Here is a 23676-nt window from a genome sequence, read left to right on the forward strand (position 1 = left end):
TCATCTGATTTTTTTATATTTTCCCCAGTAGATGATATATTTCTCTTTCACACTCAATTTTTCCTCTGGTGTGTGTGTATATGTGGTTTTGACCTTTTCAAGACAAATTGAATCAAAAATTAAAAACAAAATATGATGAAAAGAAAAGCAAAGAATAAAAAGAAACCTGCCAGTCACATTACAAAGTTACTAAACATGCAGAAAGTATTTCTGATCTTTAAAAAGGGTTTCTTTGTTCAATTTATTACACAAGGGTGCAATTTTCCCTAGATTAGATTATAAGGTGTTAATACAAAGTTGGGGTACACGATTTTACTTATAATATCACAAAATTTTAGAGGTGAAGGAGACCCCCAATTTTTTTAATCTAACCATCCCATTTTATGAGTGGAGAAATTGAGACCTAGAGAAGACAAGTGACCTCCCTGGAATTTCTAATCAGGGGTTAGTGACAGAATTCACGTAAGGATATGATTCCCAGACAGTCAGACACGTGTTCTCTTGGTTACATCTATCAGATAATATAGAACTGTAGAATCTTCTAGAAGATTTAGCACTTATTTTCTAATGAACTAAAAAATAATTCAGGAATGACAGTGGAGATATGTTTAGGGATTACTGTGGCACCAACCATTGGGGGTGCTGGGGAGAGAATATTTTGACTGGAATAAGCTTAATGAAAGCGATGTATGCTGCAATTCAGCGCAACTATTATAAAGCAAGAAAAGCACCATCACTGCCTTCTCCCAAGTCTTTAAGACAGATCGACATGGCAGACTATTAAAGAAACAAGATTTTACCAATACATAGCATTCAATTTTTCCCCACAAAGTATCTCATGCTCTCATTTTAAAAACATTTTTTTATTAAAGAACATACACAGTATTGAAAGCTTAGAGTTATTTAAGAATCAGTTATGTCTTCAAACTGCCAGTATGTTTCCAATAACTTTCTTATGTATCTTGAATACTGTGTATGTTCAACATGCCTTAAATCTTCCCGTAGCTGGTACAACTTTTCAATGTAAACATAATTCTTCTTGGGTTTTCCTCAAGATTTTCCTGGTCTTTTTTCTGTGTCCCCTTTTTTTGTTTATGGAAGTTGTATCGCTTGGCCATCGCTACAAGATCTTCTGGGACACTCTGATTTGCTCTTTTCAGAATTTGAATCAATTCATTGGCAATCTTTGAATTATCTTGAGTGATAAGGGAAATTGACGTTCCAGTCTTTCCTGCTCGTCCAGTACGTCCTACTCTGTGGATATATTCTTCAATGTTTTGTGGGAAATCATAATTATATACGTGTGTGATATCGTTAACATCAAGTCCTCGGGATACTAAATCAGTTGTAATCAATATCTTCACTTTTCCACTTTTAAAGTCTTCTAATGCTTCCTCTCGATCACATAGCTCTCTGTCACCATGTAGTGATTGCACAGGGAGGCCTTGGATACCAAAATCACTTGATAAGTCATCAACAACAAGTTTTCGGTTGACAAACACTATGACTTTGTCTTTTGGTGACATATTCTCTAGGAATTCTTGGATAAGAGCTCGTTTTTCTGCTTCTGTGGTAACGATTATATTTTGCTTCACTGTGTTTACAGCAACTAGATCCAGAGTGCCAACATAAACAATCATAGGCTCTTTCAAATAAGACTGTGCAAGTCTACGGACAGAATCTGGCCAAGTTGCACTTGTCATAACAGTCTGCCGATCTGGGCGCACATCTAACAAAATTTTCTTAATCTGGTGCTCAAGCCCCAGATGTAGCATTTTATCTGCCTCATCTAAGACCAAGTAGGTTATGCTTCGTAGGTCAACAAACTTATTCATTTGCAGGTCATTCAGTCTTCCAGGAGTTGCAATAATGATATCTACACTTTTGGTAATGCCTTGAATTTGTCCTTCTCTATTTCTACCACCATGTATACAAATACTTTTCAGACCTTTATATGAATATTTAGAACATTCAGCTTCCACCTGAAGAGCTAATTCTCTGGTGGGAGTGAGGACTAGCATGCCAGGTCCATTCCTTTGTTCTCTAGATATCGGTTGACCATCAAGATGAATAAACCCAGGCATTAAGTAGGACAATGTTTTGCCTGTGCCAGTTTGGGCAACTCCTATAAGATCTACTCCTTTTAAGGCAATGGGCCATGCCTGTGCCTGAATTGGTGTTGGTTTTTGAAAACCCGCCCTTGTTATGCTTTTCATAAGTTCTGTGTACGGACGGAAAGCGTCCTCAAATTCACAAGCTGGATTAGGGATGGGACGCTTCTCACCATCTTTCAAGTCATCACACATTACGTTGTAATTTTCTTTCCTCCACTTGTCTACCTGTTCTTTAGACATGGAGCTTGTAGCTTTGGATTCTGTGTAAAAGTCTTTCTTAATTGGTGGTAAATCTGCCCACTTTCTTTTTTCCCACGCCACGGCTTCTGCCTTAATACGATCCAAATCCATCAATGGCGGAGCTTCTCTGACAACGTTAACTGTGCTTACGTCTCTCCCAACAGGAGGTTGGGACGCAGCATTATCCACATCCGATTCTGAACGGTACCTTTCTTGTCTTTTAATAAGAGTATCTATAGCTGCCTTGGCCTTTGCTTTCATATCTTTGCTGCCAAAAATTTTCACTACTGCTTCGCAATCCCCCTTTTTAATCTGTATTTTAGTGTTTGTCGAACGCTGTAGGTCTTTTATTTTTGACCCACCACGACCAATGACTGAGCCAACCAGGTGGTTCTCCAGTCTAAAGCAGAGTGGTGGTTCATGGGAGCCTGCGGCTCTAGGACCCAAACCGCGTGAGGGGCCATTCCAACTGCTGCCTCTGCCACCTCTGTCATCGCAGCTGGCCCCAGGAGCTCCTGGACTACGCTCTGCCCTCTTCCAGTCCGGGACCCGGGACATTGTAGGGTAGAGGTAGTGTCGGTGCCAGCTTCTGGCCTACATACGGTCAGGAGATGCGAGAAGGTCTGGTCTGCAGCCTCCCACTCTGCAGGCTTTGAAGCGGCTGTTACCTAAGCAACCAGTGTTTGAGGCTGCAGAGGGGAGGGGCGTTGAATGCCTGACCAATCACGGGGCCGGGACTAGTGTGATGTAAGCAGGTGGCTGTGACGTACATTTAAAGAGGCACTCCCTCTCAGGGGCTGACCCTGCCAGCAATTACAGGACCCTGAGAGAGCGCCTTCCTAACTTTTGTGACCTGAGTGTCCAGCTCACTCTCACTCTCGTCATGATAGTTCTGGCTCAGCTTGGGGGCAACCTTGAAGCAGGCCTTAAATTTGTACACATTGAACTTTTTATAGGCCCATTATTTCCATAGGAGAAAAAAATAGAGTTCTAAAAAATTAACTTATTTGTTTGTATACTTGTGTGTTTATGTGTTTATTTGTTTTGGTAAATTTCTTTTGGAGTATCAACAATACTTGGTCTAGAGGAATTCATCACTCCCCTGCCCTCTAGTGTAAATTAAATTATACCATCAATGGTCTCTCAGGTACATACTCAGGGATGGCATTTTGCCTCTGATTCTTCAGCTAAACCCCAGCACTTGTCCAGGCAGTTTCCAGATATTATCACAGGGATGATGGTTAGAAGAGAGGCAGAGTGCGGCCTGAGGGACCTTTGGGGGTGTTTTCAGCGGTTTGTCATTCTTCTCGGTGCCTCTTAATTTTTTCCCTTTCCCTGTGGTTTCATATATTCTGAGATCTTAGCACTAGAAGGTTCTGTAGAAGTCATTTATCAGGTATAATGCAGAAGACAACCTGGCAGCAATCTGGACAGCTGGGCATCCAGCTTCTATTTGAACAATCCCAGAGGAAGGAAGCTCACTTCATTTCAAGGATGTTCATTCTTTTGTGAGGCTGTTTAATGGTCACAGAGATGATGTGCTTCCACTTGCTTCCTTAGATCCTTCTTCTGACTTCTGAAGTTACACAGAATAGATTTCATTCTCCTTGTATCCCTGTGTATGTAAGGACCACTGTCAAATCCCGTTAGGATGTTTGTTCATCAGGGTAACATTTGAGTTTCTTCAACATTTCTTGCTATGACATAGTTTCCCAGATCCACATCATCCTGTTCCCTCTGCTTTGGAAATGTCTCAATGAGGACCTTTTCTTATGCAGCACATAGATCTTAAAAAAAAAAAAAAAAAAGATCTGCAGAAATGGCCTTACCATAAAAGTACTTTTAGGGCCTCTTCACCGAGCATGGCAGTTCTACTAAGTTGACCTAAGATCTCCTGAGACACAAAGCTGTTCGTAGTAACATAATGGGCACTTAAGTCCGTTCTTCTTCATCCTGAACTTACTCTGTTGATTTTTTGTTTTTAATTTGTTTAACTAAAAGTAAACTCTATGTTTATCCTTTTATATTCATCCCATTAAGTTTGGTCAATTGACGTAGCCTATTAAGTTTAATTTTAGTGATTATTTTCTCATCCATCATATTATCCCTAGTTTCAAATCTTCTGCCAATTTAATGTTCATGGCTTCTTTCTCTCTTCAGACAAAGATGCTGATTAAAATTTGAACATGGTCCAGTATAAGATAAGAGTCTGTAACACGTTGGGAAAAACTTTCTCTATGTCAGCACTTTTCTGGAAAGAAACTTTTTGAAGAAAGAAAAAAGGGTTCTGTCCAAATATGTTTGGAAAATGCAGCACCATACATTCCCTCTGATAAAGTTACCATGCTTAATAGATAGTCCCAAAGCTCTGATAATTACAAGCATTGAGATAATTAATTTCTTAACTGAAAGTTTCCCAAAGGAATTGGCCAATGGACCTCCTCATCAATTTTTAGAATAAACTTATTCTTTGGAATACTTTCAAATTTACAGAACAGTCACACAGATAGTATAGGGGGGTTCCCATATACCCCTCAACCTGTTTGTTTCTTCTAATCTTATCATCTCACATTACCGTGATCTATTTGTCAAATATAGGAAATCACTATTAGTGTGTTACTATTAACTAAACTAGTGAATTTATACCATCAGTTTTTCAATAATGCATTTATATTGAGATATAAACCCAGAACCATTCCTTGACTTGTGGACAGGGGCTTGTATTCCTTTGCTATAAGGTGACTAGCTTTTACTGTTGTTTTATGTGAGTGATATGGAAGAATAGAAGAAGCCTTGAAAGTGAAGTGAAGGAAGGTCATGTTATTGGGAGAGGGGTAGCTGTAAAATTTGAGTAGAGAGCAGTGCACTTTAAGGTGAAATCCATTGTGGTGAATTACTGGGATCATACAGAACTGATAGGAGACTTTTATGGGTATTGCAAGTACAGAGAGGGATTGTGCCTTCAGTGTCATTCATTACCACCTATGATGGACCTTATCAGTTGGAAAAATTGGTTGTTATCTAATTAAGGGCCACCAGTATAACATTCTTTTCTTCAAGTATCTCTACAGTAGTTTTGTCCCTTGTGTCTGAAATGTTCCCACTCAATATAAACCCCTGTGGCTTATCATGGTACTTTATTACCATGCTCTTGAAAAAACACAAAAGTGTGATGTTGTCAGATGCTTTCGAGTGAAGTAACTGGCTAAGAGGTTCTTGTTGGGCAGAGAGACAAAGAGTGAAGGGATTGAGTTTCTGGTAAAGGTTAGGTAAAGTTTGTCTCAAGGTAAGAAGAAAGGTGATGTAAGGAATGACAAGAATGTGTTTAAGACAACCCAACGTTTTGTTTAGGGTAGTTCCTAGGACCTTATAGGCAACAGCAAGGTAGTAAAATACTGCAGGCAGTGAATTGGGCTAATTTTCAATAACTCTAATTTCCACAAACTCTCCTATAAATTAGTTAATTCTGCTGGCCTAAAATATTGTAGATGGGATTCCCTTAGAAATAGTGTTTTATTTAATAAACCTTCTTTGATGACCTAAGAAAAACTTGACTTTTTAAATTCTAGTTGGTGTTGATAATTATACTAATTATAGCAGATTTTACATCCATACAGCACTTTACAATTTATAAATACCCTTTTCAGAAATAGTCTTCTTGGGATGATATGTGAGTGTACTTCAAAAAGTTGATAGGAAAATAGAATTAAAATATAAAAGATAATATGAATCTTTTCATGAACCTTTTGAAGACTCTTCATATATCGGGCCATTACTCTGTTCAGAAGATGTGATATATTATGGCAAAAACTACCATGATCATTGCACATACTGGTGTGTTTATTTTGTGCATAGAACCATACTCATACCATAGAGTTGAAAGAAGTTGCAGCGGTGTGGGATAGCAGTCAAGAACACTGGAGCCTAAATAACTGGGTTCAAATCTCACTTCCACCACTTATTTTCTGTGAGTGCTTGAGCAAGTTCCAAACTTATTATGCCTTAGTTTTGCTATCTGTAGAATAGCATGCTAATACCTATCCCATACACACATAGAGACACATATAAAGATACAGAAGTTGGTTCGTAGTAGGAACTCTCCCAGTGTCAATTATCCATGGTATAGGAATCAAAGGTGTTGAGAGACAACTACGGAGGTCACCAAATGCCTGTCCAAGGATTTCCCCAATAGAATTTCCTCTGGTCCACATCAAAATGAAAAACTAAGGATAATATTTTTTTTTTTCACAAATATAAATTCATTCAATTTAAATTTTTTATTTTATTTAACATTATGGCCTTTTATTTTTTGTAAAATATCCTTTTAAAAATGGAATGAAGATAACAAGTGATTTTAAAAGATTTTTCCTAGGGCAAGAAAGAGTGTAAAACTAGTGCCAGTGGCAAGTTTAGGCTTTGAAATGTTACTGGTATATGAAACCTAAGTACTTATAAGCATTGATCTAGAACATTAGTATGGTCTGAATGTTTGTGTCCCCCCAAATTTCATATGTTGAAACCCTAACCTCCAAGATGATGGTATGAGGAGGTGGGGCCTTTGGGAGGTGATTAGGTCATGAGGGCAGAGCCCTCATGAATGGGATTAGTGCCCTTATAAAAGAGGCTCAAGAGAGACACCTTGCCCTTTCTGCCATGTGAGGCTACAGTGAAAAGACTGCTGTGAACCAAGAAGCAGGCCCTCACCAAACACTGAGTCTGCTGGTGATTTGATCTTGGACTTCCCAGTCTCCAGAGCTGTGAGAAATACATTTCTACTGTTTATAAGCAACCTAGTCTGTGGTGTTTTCTTATAGCAGCTTGAACAGACTAAGACAATTAGCAAACACAAGTCAGGGTGCTATGAGTTGTTACTCATGGTTACAGGCTGGAGGGAGGTCTGGGTGGATGGAAACTTGAGGTAAAGGCCTATAAGGGAGTTAGGTCTGATCTGTCACTAGAGGAGGTATGAGATGAGAGATAGAAGGATGTTAAACTTTCAGGGGAAAGAAAACCCAATGTGGCCTTGGGGGAAAGTTCAGGGAAGCCTTCCTGCCTTCTCTCCTCCCACCCTCCCTCCAGCTTATGAGTAAGGACTTGCAGTATTTCTCTTTCTGTGCCTGTCTCATTTCACTTAACATTTTTCTTTAAGCTCATTCATGTTGCTGTGAATGGCAAAATTTCATTCTTTTTTATGGCTGAGTAGTATTCTATTGTGTATACCCCATTTTCCCATCCAGTCATCTGCTGATGGACATTTAGGTTGGTTCCATATCTTGTCTATTATAAATAGAGCTGCGATGAACAAGGGAGAGCAGGCATCCCTTTGACATGATGATTTCCATTCTTTTGGGTATACACTCAGTAGTGGCATTGCTGGATCATAGGATAGTTTTATCTGTAGCTGTTTGAATAACCTCCATACTGTTTTCCATAGTGGCTGTACTAATTTACAGTTCCACCAGCACTGTAGGGGCATTCCGCTTTCTCCATATCCTAGCCGACATTTGGTATTCTCTGTCATTTTGATAATAGCCTGCCTAACTGGGGTGAAAGGATATCTCAATGTGATTTTGATTTACATTTCAGTGATGTTGAGCATTTTTTCATGTACCTGTTGGCCATTTGTATGTCTTCCTTTGAGAAATGCCTATTCAGCTCCTTTGCCCATATTTTAATTGGATTTTTTTGTTTGTTTGTTTTCCTGTTAAGTTCTTGTATACTGTTGAGTTCCTTGTATATTCTGGATATTAATCCTTTGTCAGATGTATAATTTGGAAATATTTTCTCCCATTCTGTAGGTTGTGATTTCACTCTGTTGATTGTTTCCTTTGCTGTACAGGAGGAGTTTTTTAGTTTGATATAAACCCATTTGTTTATCTTTTCTTTGGTTGCTTGTACTTTTGAGATCTTTTTCACAAAGTCTTTGTCCAGACCTACATCCTCAAGTGTTTCCTCTCTGTCTTATTTTAGGAGTTTTATGGTTTCAGGTCTAATACTTAAGTCTTTAATCCATTTTGAGTTGATTTTGATATATGGTGAATATATGTATATATATGAGAATAAAATTAGAAATTACCAACAAACAAAACTTTGGAAACTATACAAACTTATAGAAATGAAACAACATGCTCTTGAATGACCAATGAGTCAAAGAAGAAATAGAGCAGGAAATCAAAACAAATTCTTGAAACAAATGAAAACACAAGCACAACTTACCCAAACCTATGGGAAACTGCAAAAGCAGTACTAAGAGGGAAGTTTATTGCAATAAGTGCTTGATTCAAAAGAATAGAAATAAACAACCTAACTTTAAATGTCAAAGAACTAGAAAAACAAGAACAATCTAATCCCAAAAGCAGTAGACAGAAACAAGTAATTAAAATCAGAGAAGAACTAAATGAAATAGAGACCAAAAGAATGGTACAAAAAAATCAACGAAACAAAAGGTTGTGTTTTTTTGAAAAGAAACACAAAATAGACAAGTCATTGGCCAGACTAACTAAAAAAAGAAGAGAGGAGATCCAAATACCAAAAATCAGAAATGAAAAATGAGACATTATGACCAATACCACGGAAATACAGAGAAGAGTTAGAGATTGTTATAAACAAATATGTGCCAACAAATTTGAAAATCTGGAGGGAAGAAATAAACCCAGGGGGTTTCAAGATGGCGGCGGCTGCGGCAGCTGGCGTGGAGTAGCTGAGGTGGAAAAGGCGGCCACTGGGCCTCAGGCAGCCAGGAAACTTGTGGACCTTCCTCTTGCCATCTCTTAAGGGAGGACTGCAGCTGCTGGCCGGTCGTGGGGGCTGAACGCCACTTTGCCCCCGGCAGGAGAGGCTGCCTCATTTACAGGCAACAGCTTTGAAGTGTGGAGCAGGAATAGAACTGTTTCTTAGCTGCAAAAGCGAGTCTCGAAACAGGGAACACGGCGCCAGGGCTGCTGTGGATGCAGACAGGACCCCGGAGGCCGGGGCCGCGCTGAAGGCGGCCAACTGCCCTATTCAGGATTCGAGGTTTCAGGCCGGCATTAAAGAAGATTCCTGGGAGCGCCCGAGCCGCGCCGCGACTGAACAGCCCGAGGCGGCAGCTGCCGAGAACACGGAAGACGGCAAACCAGAGACAGAGTGAGCGCTCGACCTGGCACAGCACTGTGAGTGATCCCTGGCACAGATCTGTTCGGGGGGTGGATGCCCACGTGGCTCCCGCCTGCATCACCAGGCCACTCACCGCCCCGGTGCTGCCTCCATTTTCCCAGGTGCGGGCAGCTCCGCCCAGCTCGGCCATCACTGAGCCCTCCCACTTGCTTGGCCTGGCGCGGGGCTTACCGGAGCCTGCGGGCCGGCCTCCTCTCCCTCTTCCTCTGCAGTTCTCTGGTGGGGCTGGTGCCGTGGGGCGTCCCCGGCCAGTGTTGGGAGGGCAAGGAAGTACGGGCGGGCCGACTGTCACTCCACCACACCCTGGACTCCGGCGCCCGGTAAACTTCCTGTTACTGGGAGGCAGATACCATCTCTGCGGCCACCAGTTTGGAAAAATGCCTAATGAATTTCTGGTTGGGAATAGTGTGGTAGAAGAGTTCCCAGGTCCGCTTGAACCTGCCAGAGAGCAGGCTGCAGGCGGGCGCTAGACTCGGCTTATACCGGGGGGGGATACAAAGGTGAACAAGACCCGAGAAAGATCTACACAATGCTACAAAGGCACCCAGAGAGACCGGTCGTCTGTGCCTAGCAGAAACCTGGTACACTTCCTGGGCGAGGCGGTGCTGAGCAGGGTCTTGAAGGCCCAGCTGACAGACGAGGGTTGCAGAAGACACGCCCCAGCCCAGCACAATGCGCACAGAGTGGGGAGACGTGCGGCCAGGGAGGCAGAGACTCGACAGAAACCACATACCCGGTGGGGTCACCACTGCACGATCTAACAGCCTGGGCCAGAGCACACGGAACAGGGTGAAGTCCTGCACAGGAAGTGAAAGCTCAACAGAGATCACACACCCTGTGTTACATGATCCACCAGCCCAGCAGAGTCCAAGCTGACCAGAAAGGTGGCTCCCCGGAAAAGCCCAAGACCCGAGGCAACCACACACACAAGGCACTAGAGGCCAACTGAGCAGTCACGGAGGGAGCCATACCAAATTGGCAACCACAGCAAAATCCTAGTTAGTCATTAGTCTCAAACCGGTGGACTGTGAAACCCCCTGCCACAATGAATAAACACCAAAAAAAAGATACCAGAAATACAAAAAATCAAGAAAGTACACCACCAAAAGTTAATAAATCTCAAACTCTAGATCCTATAGAACAAGAAGCCCTTGAAATAACTGACAAGGAATTTCGAGTGATAATTCTAAGGAAACTGAATGAGCTACAAGAAAACTCAGCTAGACATCATGATGAAATGAGGAAAAGTATACAGGATCTGAAAGAGGAAATATACAAGGAAATCAATGTCCTGAAAAAAAATGTAGCAGAACTTGCAGAACTGAAGAAGTTATTCAGCGAAATAAAAAACACAACGGAGAGTTTAACCAGCAGGCTTGTCAAAGTTGAAGAGAGAAACTCTGAACTTGAAGATGGGCTGTTTGAAATAACACAAGCAGACAAAAAGAAAGAAAAAAGAATCAAGGACATGGAAGAAAATCTGAGAGAGATATCAGACAACCATAAGCGATCAAATATCCGAGTCATGGGTATTCCAGAAGGGGAGGAAAATGGAGATTCCATTGAAAACATATTCAACAAAATAGTGGCAGAAAACTTCCCAGGTATAGGAAAAATCACAGATCTTCAGATCCAGGAAGCTCAACGATCTCCAAATGTATTCAACCCAAAAAGACCTTCTCCAAGACATGTCATAGTCAAATTGGCAAAACTCAGAGACAAAGAGAGAATCTTAAAAGCTGCAAGAGAGAAGCGTCAAATCACCTATAAGGGAGCCCCAATCAGCTAACATCAGACTTTTCATCACAAACCCTAAAATCTAGAAAGGAATGGGATGATATTTTCAAAATACTAAAAGACAAAGATTGCCAGCCAAGAATACTCTACCCTGCAAGGCTATCCTTCCGAAATGAGGGGCAAATAGTATATTTCTCAGACAAACAAAAACTGCGGGATTTCACTACCACACGACCACCCCTACAAGAAATCCTCAAGGGAGTACTGGGTTTGGTTCCTAAAAAATAACTACCTCTGCCATTAAAACCCAAGAAAAATTCTAAACCTGCTAGTATAATAAAAATGGCATTCATGAAGAGAAAACAAGCTAACAAAAACACTATCTACAACCTAAGGAACCACCAAACAAAGAAAGCAAACAGTAAATCAGAAAGCAAGGAACAAAAGACACCTAAGACAACCAAACAACCAATAAAATGCTAGGAATATATCAACACCTTTCGATAACAACTCTTAATGTAAAAGGCTTAAATTCCCCAATCAAAAGACACAGACTGGCTGACTGGATCAAAAAGCAGGACCCAACTATATGCTGCCTACAGGAGACCCACCTCACCCATAAAGATTCACACAGACTAAGAGTGAAAGGTTGGAAAAAGATTTACCATGCAAACAGAAAAGAAAAACGAGCTGGAGTAGCTATTCTTATATCTGACAAAATAGACTTTAAAGTAAAAACCATAAAAAGAGACAATGAGGGACACTACTTAATGATAAAAGGACTGATCCATCAAGAAGACATAACAATCATAAATATGTACGCACCCAATGTTGGAGCAGCCAGATTTATAAAACAAACTCTATTAGACATAAAGAAGGAAATAGACACTAATACCATAATAGCAGGGGACCTGAACACCCCACTGTCAATATTAGACAGATCATCTAGGCAAAGAATCAGTAGAGAAACACAAGATCTAAACAAGACTCTAGACCAATTGGAATTGGCAGATATCTACAGAACATTCCACCCAACCATCTCAGAATATTCATTCTTCTCATCAGCACATGGATCATTCTCCAGGATAGATCACGTATTAGGTCACAAATCAAGTCTCAATAAATTCAAAAGAAATTGGAATTATCCCATGTATCTTCTCAGACCACAATGGATTAAAACTAGAAATTAATAACAAACGAAACTCTGGAAACTATACAAACACATGGAAATTAAACAGCATTCTACTTAATGACATATGGGTCCAAGAAGAAATCAAGCAGGAAATCAAAAAATTTATTGAAACTAATGAAAACAATGATACATCATACCAAAACCTGTGGGATACTGCAAAAGCAGTATTGAGGGGAAAATTTATTGCATTAAACGCTCACTTCAGAAGAATAGAAAGATGGCAAGTGAACAAACTAACACTTCACCTTAAAGAACTAGAAAAACAAGAACAATCCAAACCTAAAGTTAGCAGACGGAAAGAAATCATTAAGATCAGAGCAGAACTGAATGAAATTGAAAACCAAAAAACCATTCAAAAGATCAACGAATCAAAAAGTTGGTTTTTTGAAAAGATAAATAAAATTGACAAACCATTAGCATGGCTAACAAAAAAAAGAAGAGAGAAGACTCAAATAACAAAAATTAGAAATGAAAAAGGCGATATTACAACTAATTCATCTGAAATACAAGGAATCATTCGCGACTACTATAAACAACTAGACGCCAACAAATTTGAAAATCTGGAGGAAATGGATAAATTTCTAGACACACACAAGCTCCCAAAACTGAACCGTGAAGACGTAGAAAATTTGAACAGACCAATAACAATAAAGGAGATTGAAGCTGTTATCAGAAGGCTCCCAACAAAGAAAAGCCCAGGACCAGATGGATTCACAGCAGAATTTTACCAAACATTCAAACAGGAATTGACACCGATTCTTTACAAACTATTCCAAAAGATTGAAACGGACGCAAATCTCCCAAACTCATTCTATGAAGCAAACATCATCCTGATACCAAAACCAGGTAAAGATATAACCAAAAAAGAAAACTACAGGCCGATATCCTTGATGAATATAGATGCAAAAATCCTCACTAAAATACTAGCAAACAGAATACAGCAACACATACGAAAAATTATTCATCACGATCAAGTGGGATTCATCCCAGGGATGCAAGGTTGGTTCAACCTACGCAAATCAATAAATGTGATACACCATATGAATAAACTCAAACACAAGGACCATGTGATCATCTCTATAGATGCTGAAAAAGCATTTGATAAAGTTCAGCACTCATTCTTGACGAAGACCCTCTATAAGTTAGGTATAGAGGGAAAGAAAGTATCTCAACATAATTAAAGCCATATATGCCCAACCCACTGCCAATATCATCCTGAATGGGGAAAAGTTGAAAGCTTTTCCTTTAAGAACAGGAACTAGACAAGGATGCCCACTCTCACCACTCCTATTCAACATAGTGTTGGAAGTACTAGCCAGAGCAATCAGAGAAGAGAAGGAAATAAAGGGCATCCAGATTGGAAAAGATGAAGTCAAACTGTCCCTGTTTGCAGATGACATGATCCTATATATCGAACAGCCTTAAACCTCTACAAAAAAACTGTTGGAATTGATACATGATTTCAGCACAGTAGCAGGATACAAAATCAACACACAAAAATCAGTAGCATTTCTTTTCTCCAATAGTGAACATGCAGAAGGAGAAATCAAGAAAGCCTGCCCATTTACAATAGCCACCAAAAAAATAAAATACTTAGGAATTGAGTTAACCAAGGAGGTGAAAAATCTCTATAATGAGAACTACAAACCACTGCTGAGAGAAATTAGAGAGGATACAAGAAGATGGAAAGATATCCCATGCTCTTGGATTGGAAGAATCAACATAGTGAAAATGTGCATACTACCCAAAGTGATATACAAATTCAATGCAATCCCCATCAAAATTCCAAAGACAATTTTGTCAGAAATGGAAAGAACTCTCCAGACATTTCTATGGAACACTAAAAGACCACGCATAGCCAAAGCAATGCTCAGCAAAAAAAATAAAGTTGGAAGCATAACACTACCTGACTTTAAGCTATATTACAAAGCTATAATAACCAAAACAGTTTGGTACTGGCATAAAAACAGACACACTGACCAATGGAATACAATAGAGAATCCAGAAATCAACCCACACACTTACTGCCATCTGATCTTTGACAAAGGCACCAAGCCTATTCACTGGGGAAGGGACTGCCTCTTCAGCAAATGGTGCTGGGAGAACTGGATATCCATATGCAGGAGAATGAAACTAGATCCATACCTCTCACCGTATACTAAAATCAACTCAAAATGGATTAAGGATTTAAATATACACCCTGAAACAATAAAACTTCTTAAAGAAAACATAGGAGAAACACTTCAGGAAATAGGACTGGGCACAGACTTCATGAATACGACCCCAAAAGCACGGGCAACCAAAGGAAAAATAAACAAATGGGATTATATCAAACTAAAAAGCTTCTGCACAGCAAAAGAAACAATTAACAGAGTTAAAAGACAACCAACAGAGTGGGAGAAAATATTTGCAAAATATACATCTGACAAAGGATTAATATCCAGAATATATAAGGAACTCAAACAACTTTACAAGAAGAAAACAAGCAACCCAATTAAAAAATGGGCAAAAGAGCTAAGTAGGCATTTCTCTAAGGAAGATATACAAATGGCCAACAGACATATGAAAAAATGCTCAACATCACTCAGCATCCGGGAAATGCAAATCAAAACCACATTGAGATACCATCTAACCCCAGTTAGGATGGCTAAAATACAAAAGACGCTGCGGAGAAAAAGGAACTCTCATACATTGTTGGTGGGACTGCAAAATGGTGCAGCCTCTATGGAAAGTGGTATGGAGATTCCTCAAACAATTGCAGATAGATCTACCATACGACCCAGCTATCCCACTGTTGGGAATATACCCAGAGGAATGGAAATCATCAAGTCGAAGTTATACCTGTTCCCCAATGTTGACCGCAGCACTCTTTACAATAGCCAAGAGTTGGAACCAGCCCAAATGCCCATCATCAGATGAGTGGATACGGAAAATGTGGTACATCTACACAATGGAATACTACTCAGCTATAAAAACGAATGAAATACTGCCATTTGCCACAACATGGATGGACCTTGAGAGAATTATATTAAGTGAAACAAGTCAGGCACAGAAAGAGAAATACCACATGTTCTCACTTATTGGTGGGAGCTAAAAATTAATAAATAAATTCACACACACACACACACACACACACACACACACACACACACACACACACACACACACATACACACAAACCGGGGGGGGGGAAGAAGTTATAACAACCACAATTATTTGAAGTTGATATGACAAGCAAACAGAAAGGACTTTGTTTGGGGGGAGGGGGGAGGGAGAAGGGAGGGAGGTTTTGGTGATGGGGAGCAATAATCAGCTACAATGTATATCGACAAAATAAAATTTAAAAAAATAAAATAAAATAAAATAAAGAAAAAAAAAAGAAAATCTGGAGGAAATGGATAAATTTCTGGACACATATAAACTACCAATACTGAAGCAAGAAGAAGTACTAAAATTGAACAGACCAGTAAGTAATGAGCAATGAGATTGAAGCAATAATCAACACTCTCCCAACAAAGAGAAGCCCAGGACCAGATGGCTTCACTGCTGGATTCTACCAAACCTTTAAAGAGGAATTAACACCGATTCTCCTTAAACTATTCCAAAAAATTGAAACAAAGACCGTTCTCCCAAACTCATTCTGTGAGGCCAGCATCACCATAATACCCAAATCAGACAGAGACATAACAACAACAAAAAAGCTACAGGCTTATATCCTTGATGAACATAGATACAAAAACTATCAACAAGACATTAGCAAACAGAATATAACAGCACATCAGAAAGATTATACACCTTGATCAAGTGGGATTCATGATCAAGTGGGATTATGATCAAGTGGGATTATGATCAAGTGGGATTCAACATGTGCAAATCAACAAAAACCATATTATTATCTCAACAGATGCAGAAAAAGCATTTCACAAAATTCAACATCCCTTCATAATAAAGGCTTTCAACAAATTAGGTAAGAAGTAAAGTATCTCAACACAATAAAAGTCATATATGACAAACCTAGTGCCAATGTCATCATGAATCTGGAAATGCAGAAAGCTTTTCCTTTAAGAACAGGAACAAGACAAGGATTTCCATTCTTACCACTCCTATTCAACATAGTACTGAAGCCAATGTAATTTTCTAAAAATAATCAAGGTCATTTTATAATCTGTTTTCCCTTATGCTATTAAACATTCTTTTTGCTTTTCTTTTGTTGTGGTTGCACAGTACATTTTTCATTGATTATGAATATTCATGAGATACAAAGCTGACTGTCACTACTCGTGCCCAAAATGTAATGGCTAGATCCATACTGGCAGCATGCCCATTAGTACAAATTGCGATTATACCCAATGTCCCCCACCCAATTATCCCCGACTTCACTACCCAACTCCCTTTCCTCCACTCCACTTTGTATCCCTAGGTACGTTCTCTCCCTCTGCAAGTCCAACACACCACTGTGATCTTTCTTTGGTTCCTTCTTTCTCTCTTAGCAACCACTTATGAGTGAGTACATGTGGTATTTATCCCTCTGTGCTTTGCTTATTTCACTCAACATATTTCTCCAAGCTCATCTGTGTTGTTGCAAATGGAAGGATTTCATTCTTTTATGGCAGAGTGTTATTCTATAGTATATATATACCACATTTTCCTTATCCAATTATCCATCAATGTACATTTAGGTTGGTTCCATATCTTGGCTATTGTGAACAGAGCTGCAATGAACATGGGCGTGCAGGTATCTCTTCGACATGATGATTTCCATTCCTCTGGTATATACCCAGAAGTGGGATTGCTGGATCATATGGAAGATCAATCTGTAGTTGTCGAGAAAGCTCGATGCTGTTTTCCATAGTGGTTGTACTAATTTACAGTCCCACCAACAGTGTGGAGTGTTCCCTTCTCTCCACATCCTCATGAGCATTTGTTATTCTCCATCTTTTTGGCTATAGCCAGTTTAACTGGAGTGAGGTGGTACTGCAATGCGGTTTTAATTTGCATTTCCCTGATGACTAGTGATGTTGAGCATTTTCTCATGTACCTGTTGACCTTTTGTATGTCTTCCTTTGAAGAATGTATATTCAGTTCCTTCACCCATTTTTTAATTGGGTTATTTGGTTCTTTGCTGTGTAATTGCTTGAGTTCCTTGTATATCATGGAAATTAATCCCTTGTCAGATGCATAGTTAGCAAAAATTTTCTCCCAATCTGTAGGTCATTGTTTCACTCTGTTGATTGTTTCCTTTGCTGTGCAGAAGCTTTTTAGTTTGATATAGTCCCATTTGTTTACTTTTTCCTTGGCTGCTTGTGCTTTCATGCTCATGTTCATAAAGCCTGTGCCCAGAAAGAATTGCTGAAGTGATTCACCAATATTTTCCCTTAGTATTTTTACATTTTCAGGTCTTATACTTAAGTCTTTAATCCATTTTGAGTTGTTTTAGTATATGGTAAGAGACGCATGTCTGGTTTTATTCTTCTGCATGTGGATATCCAATTTTCCCAGCACCACTTATTGAAGAGGCAGTCTTTTCCTCAATGTAGGTTTTTGTTGTCCTTGTCAAATATCAGATGGCTGTAAGCCTGAGGGGTGATTTCTGGGTTCTCTATTCTACTCCACTGGTCTGCCTGTCTATTTTTTTATGCTAGTACTTGCTGTTTTGGTTACTATAGCTTTGTAGTATAATTTGAAGTCAGGTAGTATTATGCCTCCAGCTTTAATTAATTAATTATTTATTTATTTGCTCAGGATTCCTTTGGCTATTCAGGGTCTTTTGTGATTCCATATGAATGTTAAGATTGTTTTTCCATTTCTGTGAAGAATGTCATTGGTATTTTGATGGGGGTTGCATTGAATCTGTAGATTGCTCTGGGTAATATAGACCTTTTTACAATGTTAATTCTTCCAATCCAGGAGCATGGAATATCTTTCCATCTTTTTGTGTCTTCTTTAATTCCTTTCAGTAGTGGCTTGTAGTTCTCATTGTAGAGATCTTTCACCTCCTTGGTTAAATTGGTTCCTAGGTATTTTATTTTTTTGTGACAATTGAAATTTGGCTTACTTTCTTGATTTCTCTTTCTGTTAGTTCATTATTGGAGAATATAAATGCAACTGATTTGAGGGATTTATTTTGTATCCTGCAACATTACTGAAATTATTAGCCAGCTCTAAGTGGTTTTTGATAGAGTCTTTAGATGTTTCTATATATGGGATCGTGTCATCTGCAAATAGGGACAGTTTGACTTCATCTTTTCCAATCTGGATGCCCTTTATTTCTTTCTCTTGCCTGATTGCTCTGGCTAGTACCAGAGGTGGTATGAGTGGGTATCCTTGTCTTGTTCCTGTTCTTAACAAAAAAGCCTTCAGTTTTTCCCCATTCAGAATGATACTGGCAGTGGGCTTGTCATAGATGGCTTTTATTGTGTTGAGATACATTCCTTCTATACCTAATTGGTCGAGAGTCTTTCTCACGAAGGCATATTGAGTTTTGTCAAATGTTTTTTCAGCATCTATTGAGATAATCATATGGTTTTTATCCTTGAGTTTGCTGATGTGATGTATCAACATCAAACATGATGTTTGTTGAATGTGTTGACTTTCATATGTTGAACCATCCTTGCATCCCTGGGATGAATCCTATTTGATCATGGTTTTTAATTTTTTTAGTGTGTTTCTGTATTCTGATTGCTAATATTTTATTGAGGAATTTTGCGTCTATGTTCATCAAAGATATTGGCCTGTTATTTTCTTTTTTTGGTTTCTTTATCTGGTTTTGGTATCAAAGTTATGTTGGCCTCATCGAATGAGTTTGGGAGAGTGGCTTCTGTTTCAGTTTTTTGGAATAGTTTTAGGAGAATTGGTATTAATTCAGCTGTAAAGCCACCCAGACCTGGAGGCCTTTCTCTGTTGGAATATTGTTGATTACCTCTTCAATCTCGTTGTTTGTTGTCGGTCTGTTCAGGTTTTCTATATCTTCTTGATTTGGTCTGGGTAGTTTGTATGTGTCCAGAAACTTATCCATATTTTCCAGGTTTTCATTTTTGTTGTCATACAGTTGTTTATAATATTCTCTAATGATTCTTCATATTCCTGTGCTATTGGTTGTAATGTCCCCCTTTTCATTTGTAATTTTTGTTATTTGGGTCTTCTCTCTTCTTTTATTTATTTATTTATTTATTTATTTTGTTAACCTAGCTAATGGTTTGTCTATTTTATTTATCTTCTGAAAAAATAAACTTTTTGTTTTGTTGATCTTTTCCATTGCTTTTTGGGTCTCTATTTCATTTAGTACTGCTCTGAACTTAATTATTTCTCTCTGTCTACTACCTTTAGGATTAGATTGTTGCTGTTTTTCTAGTTCTTTGAGGTATAGGGTTAGGTCATTTATTTGAAGTCTTTACATTCTTTTGATGTAAGCATTTATTGCAATAAATTTCCCTCTGAGTATTGCTTTTGTAGTATCCCACAGGTTTTGGTATGATGTGTCTTTATTTTCATCAGTTTCAAGAAATTTTTTGATTTCCTGTTTGATTTCTTCTTGGATCCATAGGTCATTCAGGAGCCTATTGTTTAGTTTCCATCTATTTATATAGTTTCCAGAGTCTTGCTTGTTATTAATTTCCAGTTTTAGTCTGTTATGGTCTGAAAAGATACTTGGGATGTTTCAATTTATTTAAATTTGCTGAGACTAGATTTGTGGCCTAATATGTGGTCTATCCTGGAGAATGTTCCATGTGCTGATGAGAAGAAAGTATATTCTTTGGTTGTTGGGTGAAAAGTTCTGTATATATCTGACAGGTCTGGTTGGTTTAAGGTGTAGTTTAAATTCGGTGTCTCTTTGTTGATTTGTTGCCTGGAAGATCTGTCCTATACTGGGAGAGGGGTGTTCAGGTCACCCACTATTAATGTATTAGGTCCTATTTCTTTCTTTAGGTCTAAGAGTGTTTGCTTTATGCATCTGAGTGCTCCCATATTCAGTGCATACATATTTATGCTTGTTATGTCTTCTAGCTGGATAGATCCTTTTATCATTATACAGTGGCCTTCTTTGTCTCTTTTTATGTTTTTTGGTTTAAAGTCTATTTTATCCAATATAAGAATAGCTATTCCTGCTCATTTATGGTTTCAATTTGCATGTTATATCCTTTTCCATCCCTTCACCTTTAGTCTCTGTGTGCGTCTACAGATGAGGTGGGTCTCTTGAAGACTGCATATACTTGGGTCTAGCTTTTTAATCCAATCAATCAGTCTGTGTCTTTTGATGGGAAGTTTAATGCATTCACATTTAGGGTAGTTATTGACAAGTATTGTTTAATTCCTGTCATTTAGTTGCTTTTTGTTTAGATGATTCAAATATCTTTTGATCATTACTTCCCCTTTTATTTCTCTTCTTCAGTGTTAGCTGGAAATTTGAGGTGGCATGATTTAGCTTCTTTCTCTTTCTCACTGGCATTTTTGTTTTAACATCAGGTTTTTCTCTTTCTTGTATATTCATGATAGTGAATATTGTTCTTCGGATTCCAGATGCAGGACTCCCTTGAGAAATTCTTACAGGCCTAGTCGTGCAGTAGTGAACTCCCAGAATTTTTGTTTCTCTGAGAAATGCACTATTTCTCCCTCATTTCTTAAGGAGTGCCTTGCTGGGTAAAGAATTCTTGGCTGGCAATTTTTTTCTTTCAGTATTTTGAATATATAATTCCACTTTCTTCTGGCCTGTAGGGTTTCAGTTGAGAAGTCTGCTGTTAGTCTGACAGGGGTTCCCTTATAGGTGACTTGTCATTTTTCTCTTGCTGCTTTTAGAATTCTCTCTTTGTCTTTGAGCTTTGCAAATTTGACGATAATGTTTCTCAGAGAGGATCATTTTGGATTGAATCTGTTTGGCAACCTTTGAGCTTCCTGGATCTGAAGGTCTGCATCTCCCCCTACACCTGGGAAGTTTTCTGTTATTGAAGTTTTCAATATCTTTTCCTTTCTCCAGCCCTTCTGAAATACCCACAATTTGGATGCTAGAGCACTTGAGTTTGTCTGCTATCTCTCTTAATTTTTTTTCATATTTTAAATTCTTTCCCTTTTTTTTTTTTTCTGGTCTGCCTGGGTTATTTCAAAAAGACCACCTTCGATATCTGAAATTCTTTCTTCTGCTTGCTCTAGCCTGCTGCTCACCTCTCTGTTACGTTTTTTATTTTATTGACTGAGTCTTTCATTTCTAGGAGTTCTGCTACACTCTTTTTTTAAGGTATCAATCTCTTTGTAAATTTCCTCCTTCGTGTTCTGGACATTTTTTCTTGTTTCATTGTGTTCTCTAATTGAGTCTTCTTTTACCTCTTTGATTTTTCTTCAGATCATTGCTCAGAATTCCTTTTCAGACATTTCAAGGATTCCATGTTCTATGGGGTCTGAAATTTGAGCATTACTGTATTCCTTTGGTGGTGTCATATCTTCTTGTTTTTTTGTAGTTCTAGTATTTTTTCATTGATGTTTGGTCATCTGGTAGAGGACTTGCTTCTTCTACTACTCTGGGGTTATCTATGAGGATAAAGACTTCTTCCTCTATTTTCAGGCTCTACTAGTGACCCTTCTTATATCTATGTAGTCAAGTGAGCAGCAGGTTGCCTTTAGAGTGGCCCTGGCTGGTACTGTGGTGGTGAACTGTCCTTGCAGTGACAGTAGGTGCGGCAGTTGCTATATAACATCACCTTGACTCCTGTTATAGAATCTGTGGCCATAGACTGAGCTCCCAGTACCACATGGATCTCGGCTCACCTCTGCACTTGCTGGGCCTATGGGCGCTTCCCTCTGGGGCCTAGGACTGAGCCCTGGTGCCATGTAGGTCTGAGCTCACCTCAGAGGCTGCTGCAGCTGTTGGCACTTCCCTCTGGGGCCTAAGAGTGAGCCCCAGTGCCACACGGGTCTCCACTCCTTAAACATTCTTTAAGAAAATGATTTCTATTCTTCCAAATCAGGAATAGATATGCTGCAATTCATTTAACTAGTGCCCTATCATTGGACCTCGGGGTTTTTAAAAAATTACTTAAATTAACACTTTAAGCCTTGTACATAAATATTGGTATATATGTGATTATCTTATTAAGGTAAATGTCTAGAAGTAACATTACTGGGGCAAAGTCTATTAAACATATACAGATTTTATCCATAATTTCAACTATCTTTCCAAGGAATATAATTATGCCAAATTGTAATTTACTGGTGTTTATTTCCCTGCATGTTTTATAGCATTAGGTATTTTCAGGGTTTTTTTTTTTCTTTCTAATCTTAGCCCAATTTTCCAGAGAAAAAGTTATGTCATTGGTTTAATTTTTATTCCTTTCACTCTAAAGAAGTCAAGCACTTTTTAACACAATTACTCTTCACTTTTCTGGTGAATTGTCTTTTACATTTCTGTCCAAATTTCTACTTTGGGATTCATCTTTTTTTTTTCTTTGTAAAAAGCTCTGTATGTTAAATATAAATAACTATGATTGTGTTATATATTTAAAATTATTATTCTGGTGTTTCCTGTGTCTTTGATGGTACTTTTGACATTAAGAAGATTTTCATTTTTATGTTGTCAAACCTATTAATTTTCTGTGTTTGCTTTTATGTTTAAAAATTATTTTCCATTTTGATATCAGAAATTATTTTCCTATGTAAGCTTCAAGTTCTTTTCTCTTTTATAAAGAGCAAGAATCTAGTGTGGATTACTTTTTAATGGTAGGAGAATTTTGTTAATCAATTGTTCTGGCATGTATCACATAACTTTCATTTATTTATTTTATTTAGTTAGTTTAGAATAGACTTTCCTTTCTTTTCTGATTTAAAATTTCACCTTTATTACATACCTTATTTATATACAGATTTATCTCTGGACAGTTCTCTCTCACAGTTTGTCAATCACATGGGATAAAAATGTTTTAAGTATTGTACTTTTATAATGTATTTAAATACCTGATTGTGCAATTCCTCTTAATTCATTTGAATTTTTCAAAGTTGTCTCTGTCGGAATGCAAACTAGTATAGTATAAATGTCAACATTATTGTTAGATAAGGAGAGCTACAGAAGTTTTGAAATGAAGGAGAGCAGACAGGAACTTAGGGAAAATGTGGCACTTTGGCTGGACCCAGAATGATGACTATGATTTGGCTTGGCAGAGAGGAAAGAAAAGGGACATTCCAGACCGGGGCGAATAGCCTGAGCAGCGCCCAGAATACTGAACAAGCAGTGTATAATGGGTGATGGGAGAGTGA

At 38.5% G+C, this 23676-nt stretch overlaps 1 protein-coding gene across 1 annotated transcript; it reads right to left on the minus strand.

Moving 5' to 3' along the window:
* Nucleotides 1-1073: 1073 nt before the first annotated feature.
* LOC134366664 (probable ATP-dependent RNA helicase DDX53) lies at nt 1074-2912 on the minus strand (the record flags this gene model as incomplete). Its single annotated transcript, XM_063083017.1, has 1 exon — nt 1074-2912. A coding segment is annotated over exon 1 (1839 nt), but the record flags the coding sequence as incomplete, so codon positions are not given.
* Nucleotides 2913-23676: the final 20764 nt, after the last annotated feature.

The sequence above is a fragment of the Cynocephalus volans genome, chromosome X (genome assembly GCF_027409185.1).
Source record: "Cynocephalus volans isolate mCynVol1 chromosome X, mCynVol1.pri, whole genome shotgun sequence".
Taxonomy (NCBI): Eukaryota; Metazoa; Chordata; class Mammalia; order Dermoptera; family Cynocephalidae; genus Cynocephalus; species Cynocephalus volans.